Source organism: Natator depressus, chromosome 2, assembly GCF_965152275.1.
Source record: "Natator depressus isolate rNatDep1 chromosome 2, rNatDep2.hap1, whole genome shotgun sequence".
In the NCBI taxonomy this organism is placed as follows: domain Eukaryota; kingdom Metazoa; phylum Chordata; order Testudines; family Cheloniidae; genus Natator; species Natator depressus.
This window is the reverse complement of record NC_134235.1, coordinates 119,672,958-119,684,995: the sequence shown is the minus strand read 5'-3', so window position 1 is coordinate 119,684,995 and position 12,038 is coordinate 119,672,958. Positions and strand designations below refer to the sequence as shown.

The 12,038-nt window shown below is 45.9% G+C and overlaps 2 protein-coding genes across 2 annotated transcripts in view; one reads left to right on the top strand and one right to left on the bottom strand.

The window, feature by feature from the left end:
• Positions 1-6,144, bottom strand: part of PIGN (phosphatidylinositol glycan anchor biosynthesis class N) — a 145,542-nt gene extending 139,398 nt beyond the window's left edge. The window contains exon 1 of the mRNA XM_074944973.1: positions 6,064-6,144. The gene's annotated coding sequence lies outside the window, so the exon portion shown is untranslated. The remainder of the gene's footprint in view (positions 1-6,063) is intronic.
• Positions 6,145-6,819: 675 nt separating this feature from the next.
• The window catches only part of RELCH (RAB11 binding and LisH domain, coiled-coil and HEAT repeat containing), a 120,095-nt gene continuing 114,876 nt past the window's right edge, over positions 6,820-12,038 (top strand). The window contains exon 1 of the mRNA XM_074944972.1: positions 6,820-7,312. Within this exon, the coding sequence (XP_074801073.1) occupies positions 6,820-7,312 (493 nt within the window). The remainder of the gene's footprint in view (positions 7,313-12,038) is intronic.

The following is a 12,038-nucleotide window of genomic DNA, read 5'->3' as shown; positions in this document are numbered from 1 at the left end:
TGAGTAACCATGAATACACCTGTTTAACTGACTTTTCTTCCCCGTCAGTACACCACATACACCATTTCCCCAAAATTATATAGTGATACTTGAAAAGAGAGGAATATTTTACTATGGGATAGAGGTTAATTTTGTACTCCACAGCAGTTTTTAGCTCATGGGGTTAAATTCAATGCTTAGCATAAGCAGATGCATCTCTGCTGATTTTAGTGGAGTTATATCAATTTACAGCAGAGCTGAATTTGCTTTCCAGTAGTTAGCCAACAAGTCTAAAATGCAGGTTAAAACTGCAGCGTGCATTGAAGGCCACTAGAAGATGCTGCAAGTTGAGACTATTTTTTCTTTTCAATTTTCACTTTAAAAGCAAACAGTCACTATAACAAACTTTGAATACATTCATTAGAAATCAACTCACTTAACTCTGCAGTGTAGTATAAACAAGCAGCATAAAACTTCTGCAACAGTAAATTGTATATTGATTAAAACATGCTAAAACTAGATTTAAAAGCAAACACATTCTGACTAAATACGTCCCAGGATTCCCAATTTCAGTAAAAGAACTCCCTCACATCAATTCATGTCCTCATTGTCAGGGCCCTCTTAGACCTAAAGTCACTATTTTTAAAATGGAATTTTCAGTATGCGGTCTTTTTTGCAATATTAAGTTGCATTATTTTCTGGTCATTTAAACGCTGCAAACATGTGCCCTCCAATAAAGGTATTTAAAAATTATGAATATTTATTGTATTAAGCATATTGGATTCTGTGTGTGTGTTAGAAGCCATTATTTTAAGTAAATATCTTCAGTAGACACTTCAGTTTTTTTACATTGCAGAAAGAGGGTATGGACTGACAGTATGCTACCATATTCTTAGAAAACTATTTTCCTTGTTATTAAATACATTTCAAAATACCCTAGGGATGGGAAATTAAGTTAATTCTGGACTAATCTAATCTGCACAAACCATAATTTGCAATCATTCAAAAACAGCCATATCTTCTTCTCAGCAAAGACTTAATACGGTAGACAAGTGCTGTAATGAAGTCTTTTATTACTAAGACTTCAGGCCCAATCTTACACCCACAGCAGAGCAAAAATCCTATTGAGCTACCTTTACAAAACAGAATACAGAATATTTGCTAGTATAGTATGAAATACAAACAGGGCTTCATATTCGAGAAAACATGCAAGGAACCAAATTACCAGTGCTATATTGTATATCTATTAAGTTGAAATTTAAGTCAGCACTCCTCATGGAATAAGAGTGCCTGTTTGTATGCAGGTTTGCAATTTGGGGGTCGTTAGATCCTTGGATGCTCTGGTACTATCTGAGCCCAAGAGCACTTTATTCACTAATGTCTAGCAAAGGAAGCGAGCTTTTATTTTGTATGTGGAACTTGCTAGTTAACCATGCCTTTTGTCACCTCTAGCTTAGACTTCTCTAATGTAACTCACATCGAGCTGCATTTTAAAAGCATTCAGAAGGTTGAATTAGCCTCTTTCAACACACTAAGCAATGCTTTTTGCAGACAGAACTTTATAATGCTGAGCCATAGTTAAGTGTCGTTTCTGAGTAGCTTCCAAGGGGAGTCTCAAATGTTGATTTTGACTTTACAAAGACCTAAACATATTGGGACCTGACTAATCTATGGCATGTCTACAATATGGAAATGTTTATTCCTGTTAGTCTGCAGGAGTTAAAACAGCTATAGGAGAGTGAGCTGGCCTCCACTATTAATTGTGTATCGACACAAGCGTTTATTACTTTCCCATCAATTATACTGTAGTCAATAAAAAGGAGTACTTGTGGCACCTTAGAGACTAAAATTTATTTGAGCATAAGCTTTCGTGAGCTACAGCTCACTTCATCAGATGCATTCAGTGGAAAATACAGTGGGGAGATTTTATATACACAGAGAATATGAAACAATGGGTGTTACCATACACACTGTAACGAGAGTGATCAGGTAAGGTGAGCTATTACCAGCCGGAGAGGGGGAAGCAAAAAACAAAACAAAACCTTTTGTAGTGATAATCAAGGTGGGCCATTTCCAGCAGCTGACAAGAACGTGTGAGGAACAGTGGGGGGTGGAGGCAGGGGGAATAAATATGGGGAAACAGTTTTACTTTGTGTAATGACACATCCACTCCCAGTCTTTATTCAAGCCTAATTTCCACAGTGTCCAGTTTGCAAATTAATTCCAATTCAGCAGTCTCTCACTAGAGTCTGTTTTTGAAGTTTTTTTGTTGAAGAATTGCCACTTTTAGGTCTGTAATCGAGTGACCAAAGAGATTGAAGTGTTCTCCGACTGGTTTTTGAACGTTATAATTCTTGACGTCTGATTTGTGACCATTTATTCTTTTACGTAGAGACTGGCCAATGTACATGGCAGAGGGGCATTGCTGGCACATGATGGCATATATCACATTGGTAGATGTGCAGGTGAATGAGCCTCTGATAGCGTGGCTGATATGATTAGGCCCTATGATGGTGTCCCCTGAGTAGATATGTAAACACAGTTGGCAACGGGCTTTCTTGCAAGGATAGGTTCCTGGGTTAGTGGTTCTGTTGTGTGGTTTGTGGTTGCTAGAGAGAGTATTTGCTTCAGGTTGGGGGGCTGTCTGTAAGCAAGGACTGGCCTGTCTCCCAAGATCTGTGAGAGTGATGGGTCGTCCTTCAGGATAGGTTGTAGATCCCTGATGATGCGCTAGAGGAGTTTTAGCTGGGGGCTGAAGGTGATGGCTAGTGGTGTTCTGTTATTTTCTTTGTTGGGCCTGTCCTGTGGTAGGTGACTTCTGGGTACACTTCTGGCTCTGTCAAGCTGTTTCTTCACTTCAGCAGGTGGGTATTGTAGTTGTAAGAACGCTTGATAGAGATCTTGTAGGTGTTTGTCTCTGTCTGAGGGGTTGGAGCAAATGCGGTTGTATCGTAGAGCTTCGCTGTAGACAATGGATCGTGTGGTGTAGTCTGGATGAAAGCTGCAGACATGCAGGTAGGCACAGCAGTCAGTAGGTTTCCGGTATAGGGTGGTGTTTATGTGACCATCACTTATTAGCACCATAGTGTCCAGGAAGTGGATCTCTTGTGTGGACTGGTCCAGGCTGAGGCTGATAGTGGGATGGAAATTGTTGAAATCATGGTGGAATTCCTCAAGAGCTTCTTTTCCAGGGGTCCAGATGATGACGATGTCATTAATGTAGGGCAAGTAGAGTAGGGGCATTAAGGGACGAGAGCTGAGGAAGCGTTGTTCTAAGTCAGCCATAAAAATGTTGGCATACTGTGGTGCCATGCGGGTACCCATAGCAGTGCCGCTGATTTGAAGGTATACATTGTCCCCAAATGTGAAATAGGTACGGGTGAGGACAAAGTTCAGCAACCAAGTTTGCCGTGACATTATTGGGGATACTGTTCCTGATGGCTTGTAGTCCATCTTTGTGTGGAATGTTGGTGTAGAGGACTTCAACATCCAGATTGGTTAGGACGGTGTTTTCAGGAAGATCACTGATGGATTGTAGTTTCCTCAGGAAGTCAGTGGTATCTCGAAGATGGCTAGGAATGCTGGTAGCGTAGGGCCTGAGGAGGGAGTCCTTGAGGAATTCCACCATGATTTCAACAATTTCCATCCCACCATCAACCTCAGCCAGAACCAGTCCACACAAGAGATCCACTTCCTGGACACTACAGTGCTAATAAGCAATGGTCACATAAACATCACCCTATACCGGAAAGCTACTGATTGCTACACTTACCCATATGCGTCCAGCTTTCATCCAGACCACACCACACGATCCATTGTCTACAGCCAAGCTCTACAATACAACCGCATTTGCTCCAACCCCTCAGACAGAGACAAACACCTACAAGATCTCTATCAAGCATTCTTACAACTACAATACCCACCTGCGGAAGTGAAGAAACAGCTTGACAGAGCCAGAAGAGTACCCAGAAGTCACCTACCACAGGACAGGCCCAACAAAGAAAATAACAGAACACCACTAGCCATCACCTTCAGCCCCCAACTAAAACTCCTCTAGCGCATCATCAGGGATCTACAACCTATCCTGAAGGACAAGTCATCACTCTCACAGATCTTGGGAGACAGGCCAGTCCTGCTTACAGACAGCCCCCCAACCTGAAGCAAATACTCACCAGCAACCACACAACAGAACCACTAACCCAGAAACCTATCATTGCAACAAAGCCCGTTGCCAACTGTGCCCATGTATCTATTCAGCGGACACCATCATAGGGCCTAATCACATCAGCCACACTATCAGAGGCTCGTTCACCTGCACATCTACCAATGTGATATATGCCATCATGTGCCAGCAATGCCCCTCTGCCATGTACATTGGCCAAACCGGACAGTCTCTACGTAAAAGAATAAATGGACACAAATCAGATGTCAAGAATTATAACATTCATAAACCAGTCAGCGAACACTTCAATCTCTCTGGTCACTCGATTACAGACCTAAAAGCGGCAAGTCTTCAACAAAAAACCTTCAAAAACAGATTCCAACGAGAGACTGCTGAAATGAAATTAATTTGCAAACTGGACACTGTGGAAATTAGGCTTGAATAAAGACTGGGAATGGATGTGTCATTACATAAAGTAAAATGATTTCCCCATGTTTATTCCCCTTCCCCCCCCCACTGTTCCTCACAGGTTCTTGTCAACTGCTAGAAATGGCCCACCTTGATTATCACTACAAAAGGTTTTGTTTTGTTTTTTGCTTCCCCCTCTCCGGCTGGTAATAGCTCACCTTACCTGATCACTCTCCTTACAGTGTGCATGGTAACACCATTGTTTCATATTCTCTGCGCATATAAAATCTCCTCACTGTATTTTCCACTGCATGCACCCGATGAAGTGAGCTGTAGCTCACGAAAGCTTATGCTCAAATAAATTTGTTAGTCTCTACGGTGCCACAAGTACTCTTTTTCTTTTTGCGGATACAGACTAACATGGCTGCTACTCTGAAAACCGTAGTCAATGCAGCTGCACAGGCATCACATAGCACACATTTGGGTCTGGAGAGATCTTTATTACTGGTGATACATAAAATAGAAAGAACCCAGCTAGACTCACTGATTTTTTTGTAGGAAAGGAAGATGGGGGGAAAAACAGCTCTGGTAAGCAGGACACATTTCAGCTTGAAGTCATTGAGAAAAACAACATGTAAGCACACTGCAGCAATTTAGCTCAAATTGCCACTTTGCTTTGGCCCTCCAGCTAGTTCTCACTGTAACCCAGGGAGCAACACTCCACCTGCTCAGGATAGTTATTGATTTCTGGCCATTTGTAGTATTGTTGGAGCTGTGCTGGTCCCAGAATACTAAATTTGTTAGTCTCTCAGGTGCCACAAGTACTCCTGTTCTTTTTAAAGAGAGAAGGTGAATGAGCTAGTATCTGCTAGTGAAAGAGACAAGCTTTCAAGCTTCACAGACAGGAAGCGCTCCACATAGCTCAAAACCTTCTCTCTCTCTCTCTCACCAACAGAAGTTGGTCGAATAAAAAATGTTACTTGACCCACCTTGGCTCTTACTTATCATTGGTCATTCTAACCTCGCCCCCCATCACCGCTGCATCACAGGGCTGATCGCGGGGGTGGGGGGGAGAGAGTTGCTGCATAGGCAGCCCTCATGCCGGGTTATGTCTGGCTGCCATGCGAGACTCTGGGGCTCGTGTTCAGCGGGCCCCCCCGCGCCGAGGCAGCAGGGAGGGAGTCCCCGCGGTCGCTCCCTGGCTGCCCCCACGGGGTCGTCACCACTGAGAGACAATAAACCGGGACACTGGGGATGAGCCCGCGCCCGCAAACCTGGCGAAGCGCAGGGAGCAGCCGCGCAGCCGCCCCCCGGCAGTCCCCGCCCCTCCCGCACCTGCTAGCGACCGAGCCAACCCCCACCCCGGCTCCGCCCCACCTGGCCGAGCACGAGCCGCCCCGCAGAGCGCGCCGGAGGCTCCAGCAGCGCGGCAGCGCAGGAATCCCAGCCGCCCCGGCGCCCCACACCCAACCCCAGCAGCGAACTGCGCAAGCGCCGCCTCCGCGGCTACTTACTAGCTCACACGGGCCGTCAGCGCCGGCACCAACGTTCGCCCCACGCTTCCGTTCCGGCCTCGCGGACACTCTCGCGAGACCTCGCAGCCTATCGCCCCGCCCCTAGCTTGTCTCTCGTCCTAGCCACTGATCCCGGCTGTCACCACCCACCCACTTCCGCCTCCAGGCTACGTCCCTTCCACTTGCAAAAGAGGTCAGCCCCCCATCACGTGCTTCCACGGGCCAGGCCCCGCCCCTTTACCAATCTATGTCAGCCCTTCGCACGCTGTAAGCCCCTCTTAACATAAACTCCGCCCATGTCCCTCCTATTTCCTTATGGCTCCAGCCTCTCCCGTGTGTCCGTCACCCGTAAGCCCCGCCCCTTCTGCCCTAAACCTCGCCCTTCTCAGGCTTCTGCTCAGGCCCCGCCTCTTCCTCTTCTTGTCTGTGGGAGGATTTTGTTGCACTTGACAGGGGAAGGGGGCGGAGCCTCCGAATCCGGCCCCGGCCCCGGCCGTTGCCTGCGGTTGGACGGGGAAATCTCGCGAGAGTGGTCACCCGGAAGCCGGCAGGGGAGGGAGGCAGGAAGAGAGTCACGGCTGCACCCTTGCTAGTGGCGGCGGCGGCGCCCGTAGTAGCGGCTGGGGTGGCGCGCCCGGGGCTGGTCCCGGCGCCGCGGGGCTGGAGAGGCGGCGCCGCAGCAGCAGGGGCCAGGGCGTGTTGCTGGGCCGGCCAGGCGGGCGGGAGGCGGCTGCGCGGCCTGTGTCGCGCTGTAAGATGGCGGCGGCGGGCGGAGGCAGCAGCGTGAACCCGTTCCTCAGCGACTCCGAGGAAGATGAGGCGGAGGAGCCGAGAGCCGGCGGCAACAGCGATCCAGGCCCGGGAGGCCCGCTCTCCCCGCAGCAGGAGGAGGAGGCGGCGACGGCTGTGGGCGGTCCGGGGGCGCTGCCGGGTCTGCGGGCGGCAGCCCCCGGGGAGGCCGGCTGGGGCGGGCCCGGCGCCGGAGAGCCCCCCCGGGTGCCCGTGGACGCGCTGGCGGCGCAGCTGCTGCGGGACCAGTTCCTGCTGACGGCGCTGGAGCTGCACACGGAGCTGCTGGAGAGCGGCCGCGAGCTGCCCCGCCTGCGCGACTATTTCTCCAACCCGGGCAACTTCGAGCGGCAGAGCGGCACCCCGCCCGCGGGGGGAGCCCCGGGCCTGTGGGGAGCTGCCTGCGCGGCGCCGGGGGGAGTGGCGGCCAGCGGCAAGGAGCCCGGTCCCGGGCAGCTCAGTAAGTGATCCTCGCTTGCCACAGGGAAGAAGGGGCGTGTGCCCTGCCGGCGTCTCTACGAGGCGGGAGTTGGCGGTGCGAGGCGTGCGATGGGGGCCTAGGGGGAGAGATGTCTGGTGGCTGGACCTAGGTGTGTCTGGGTGTGTGTGCGGGGGACGGGGGTGTAGTGGGGGCTGCTATGGGCGTGGGTACAAGGGCTGGTTGTTGCGCTGCAGGTGCAGACTGGGATCGTGAGGGGTTGCTACTAGTGCAGCAGTGTTAAAGCCCGGCTGTTGTATTTTCTAGTGAAATGTCAGCAGGACTCAGTAGAAAATTTCTAACCATGTTACCTTAGAAGTCATCTTGTTTTGAGTTGTGTGTGATTAAATTTTAAGGCAATTCTTGTGGAGAGAGAGGTAGGCATTTCTGCTTTAATCCTGGCCTATTCTCACGTTTGTTTGACACATCAGTCAGATCACACATTCATGGTTCCACTGGGAGTGAGTTTTTCTTGTGGTTGGGAATAAGAAGAAATATATTTTGGCTTATGACTGACGATCCTAAAGTCTATAATTTCCAATATGAGCTGTCAAAGTTGACTATTAAAAGGTCAGTGTATTGACCCTGGCAACATAAAAAGCAACATTCTGAATGCCCTAATATTTTTATTAAGTTTCACAGGACTTAGCTGTTGAACCACAGAGTACAATGACTTCCATAATTAATGCTAGCAGATTTAGAGAGCACCAGCTGTCTATGTCCTGTCATCTCTCTAAAATGTTTTGGAGGGAAATGTGTATCATCAGTGTTGGTGGGTTTGTTTGGGATTTTTTTTTTTTTTTTTTTTTTTTTTTTTGGAGTAAGGCAGGCAAAGATAGTGTTTGGGAAGTTGTCATAGACCTTACTGCTGCTAAGTATCACTGACAGCCTTTATTTATGGATGAACAGATGACAATATGCTTGCATTATTTACAAAAAATACCTGCTTTCCATAAAGACTCTCATGGTGATGACATGGGGTCTAAAACACAAGTCTTAAGCTAGGTAAAAGATTAGATTAATTCTATAAGAAGAAATGGTTTTCTCTTTTTCAATCCTTTGACTTTTAATTTGTGATTTACTGAAATCTTTATATTAAATGGAAGGGATGAAAGAGTTTGTGGTTAATAGAAACTTGGATGATATGTACATATGCTCTAGTTTTATTTCAAAAGAATATCCATCTTGTGTGTAAGATGCCTCCCAAATAATGGGACACCTTCATAAATAACATTACTGGCACAAAGCCATGCTATAGACTTAAACTTTGGAAATGGCTTTTGGGGTTTCATTTAATATCTTCAGCCACCCAAAAATCCACACCCCAGGAGCTTGTACTGCTTCTTATTGTAGGAAGCAGACTAATACATGATTATATCTAAAATTATATCATCGCACCCCAGTTATTGTAGTATTGCTTTTCAATATTATTTTTGAAATATTTAAGACATTATAATTTGCTTTCAAAGAGTAAGAACTGCAGTACTATATTCCTTCTTGACAAGATTAGTGGGTTTTGCAAAGACTTGTACTTCAGGGCCACATACTAGCTTGGATGCGAAATTCACTTCCATCTGATTAAAAAGTGCCCATTTTAGAAGTCTGTCTATAGTCAGATTACTTGATTGATTGAATATTCTCATTGCTTTGTTAACATGAAATCTGGGTACTGTTGGAGATGGAATACTAGACTAGATGGACCATAAATCTGATCCAGAGAGTTAAGCAGGGGCAACTTCCACTAGTGACATACAGGGACAACAAGATGATGAGAAGCCTAGCCCTACCCTGTAACTCTCAAGTATGGGGTTTCTGCCAGGATGTGAAAAGAGAATTCTAGGCCATATCTACAGCTGTGCTGTTGTAACGCCGTAGCATACATTGACTGAAGGGGATTTTTTCCATCGAAGTAGACTATGTCTGCACTTAAGACGCTACAGCTGCACCACTATGGCACTTCAGTGTAAACACTTACCTCAGTGACAGGAGGGTTTCTTCTGTCACTATAGGTAATCCACGTCCCGCCCGAGAGGCAGTAGCTAGATTGATGGAAGAATTCTTCCATTGCCCTAACACAGTCTACACTAGAGATTAGGTCGGTTTAACTATGTTTCCTGCGGTGTGGATTTTTCACACCTCTCAGACACAGCTATGTCAACAGCATAGACCAGCCAGAGTTAATTCACCTTCAAGGTGCGGTAGTGAGACCACTGGAAGAATTCTTCCATTGACCTAGCTGCATCCACACTGGGGGTTAGGTTGACTTAAGTGCTCAGGACACACAATTCTTTATGGCCCTTAACAATGTAATCAGATCTAAACTTCTAAGTTTAGACTAGGTGGCTTCATTTGCAGAAGATCTTAGTTAGAGCGGAGCCAAGTATGGGTGGGTAGCAACTTTAGATTTCCTTTCCTGGGCTTTAGTGCTTTGGAGGATGCTGAAAAAGACTGGAAAGAGAACAATAGAGTTTTGAGCTATTTTAAGAAAGTCCTCTAATGCCTCTAGCCATGCCTACAATAAAAAGTTAGGTTGACACAGCTACATTGCTCAATTAGCCTAAACCCCTGCGTAAACAGCATTAGGTCAGTGGAAGAATTCTTCTGTTGACCCAGCTACCACCTCTTAATGAGGTAGATTAACTAGAGGGATGGGAGAACCTTGAAGCACTAAAGAGGTAGCTGTTTAAGTGTAGACATAGCCTTAGTGTTGATGTAGAAATTGAGGGCATGTCTACACTTCAGACGTTGCATCAGCACAGCTGCACCTCTGTAGCACTTTAATGAACACACTCTAAACCAATGGTTCTCAACCCGCGGGCCGCTTGTGGCCTGATCAGCACACAGCTGTGGCCCATGTGGCGTCGTCAGGGCAGTACAGGTAGTATATGTATTGTGTGGATGTGGACCACGTAACTTCACACAGAGCCGCATATGCGGCCCACAGTAGTAAATAGGTTGAGAACCACTACTCTAAGCCAACGGGAGAGAATGCTTCTGTTGGCGTAGCTAATCCACCTCCTTAAGAGGCAGTAGCTATTTCGATAGGAGAAGCTCTCTGACCAATAGAGCACTGTACACAAGGGGTTACGTCACTATAACTACGTAACTCAGGGTGTGGATTTTTCAAACCCCTGAGCGACGTAGGTATACTGATATAGGTCTGTAGTGTAGACTACAGAGTCGCTAAAGCTATGTCTACGATACAGCTGCACGTCTACGGTGCTACAGGTTTGCTGCTCGAGTGCCATACTGAAGACCCTTGCTACAGCAATGGAAGGGGATTTTCCATTCAATAGTTAACCTAGCTACTGCCTCTCAGAGTGGTGGATTGAAAGAATTCTTCCATTGGCTTAGCAACGTCTACCCTGGGGGTTACGGCAGCTTAATTAGGTCTCTCAGGGGTCTGAGGTTTTTCACACCCAGGTGACATAGCTAGGTCAATCTAAATTTTAGTTGTAGACCAGGCCTAAATCACTCATGTTTAGTGATCCATTGAAAAATATGTTACAGCTTGGCCAAATTTATTAGAGTTAAAAAGGTACTTTGCTTATGCACTAATTTTTAAATTGTAACTGGATATATTTTACCAACCCTCAAATGTTCAACTCATATTATGCAAGTTAAGTGAATTTTTCATTCTGTTGCAATCTCAGTGTTTTTTTGGTGACATGACTGAGTACATAAGAAAGTTGACTGGAATTTCTCAATGTGCAGAGTCATTTCTTCTGCAGTCTGTGAGGCTTTGTATGAGTGAGGCAAGGCTTTATAATATGCATGTATACAGAATAAGATTGAGGGCCTCAGTAATCATTTACTCACGGGACAAATGCATCCATTTAATGACCCAAAGATTAAGTATGCAATGGAATTTGGTTTTTTTCATGTTTCTTTTCATAATTAAGGAATTCTTCAGCTCAGAATAGCCCAGTCAACCTTATATGGAAGTCTACTGTTAAGATAATCATTTTAACTTTTTTAGTGCAAAATAGCAGCTGGAAAATACAGCTAGTAAGTAGCTTGTGGCCAGTATCCCGTCCGTTGTTCACCAGCAAGTACTTTACAAACCACAGGTAGCCTATGGAGCAAAGTTCAGGATATTAGTTCAATGGAATAGGTCCTTTAATAATGACCATAAAAAAGATGGTAACTTCTGAGTTTTCAAAAACTCTTTCTCTGGTTTCACCTGAAACTGGTCAAATAGAACTCCTGAAGACCATTAATATTCAAATGGTTGACGTTTTATATATTTCTGCTATAGTGTTCTCTCTGTTATCAGGCAGCAACAATGCCTTAGGATGCAGCTGTAAACACAGAAACGATGGTATTATTAGAAATGCAGATACAGGCATTCTTTGCAACAACCCTGCCCCTTCCCAGTTTGTTAATGAAGATACCTGCATGAATGTAAAAAGTTTCATTACCCTTTACAGTCCTCTGATTGGTTTTCAAGCTGTGTAACAGTGCTCGCACCCAAGGAAACTTAAAGTAATTTTGCACCGAGTCTCCTCTGCAGAAGCACTGCAATATCAATTGAGGCATACTGAGTTTACATAAAAAGAAAAGGAGTACTTGTGGCACCTTAGAGACTAACAAGTACTTAGGTGCCACAAGTACTCCTTTTCTTTTTGCGAATACAGACTAACACGGCTGCTACTCTGAAACCTGAGTTTACATAAAATTCCATTTCCGATTCCTGAATCTTGTTTTC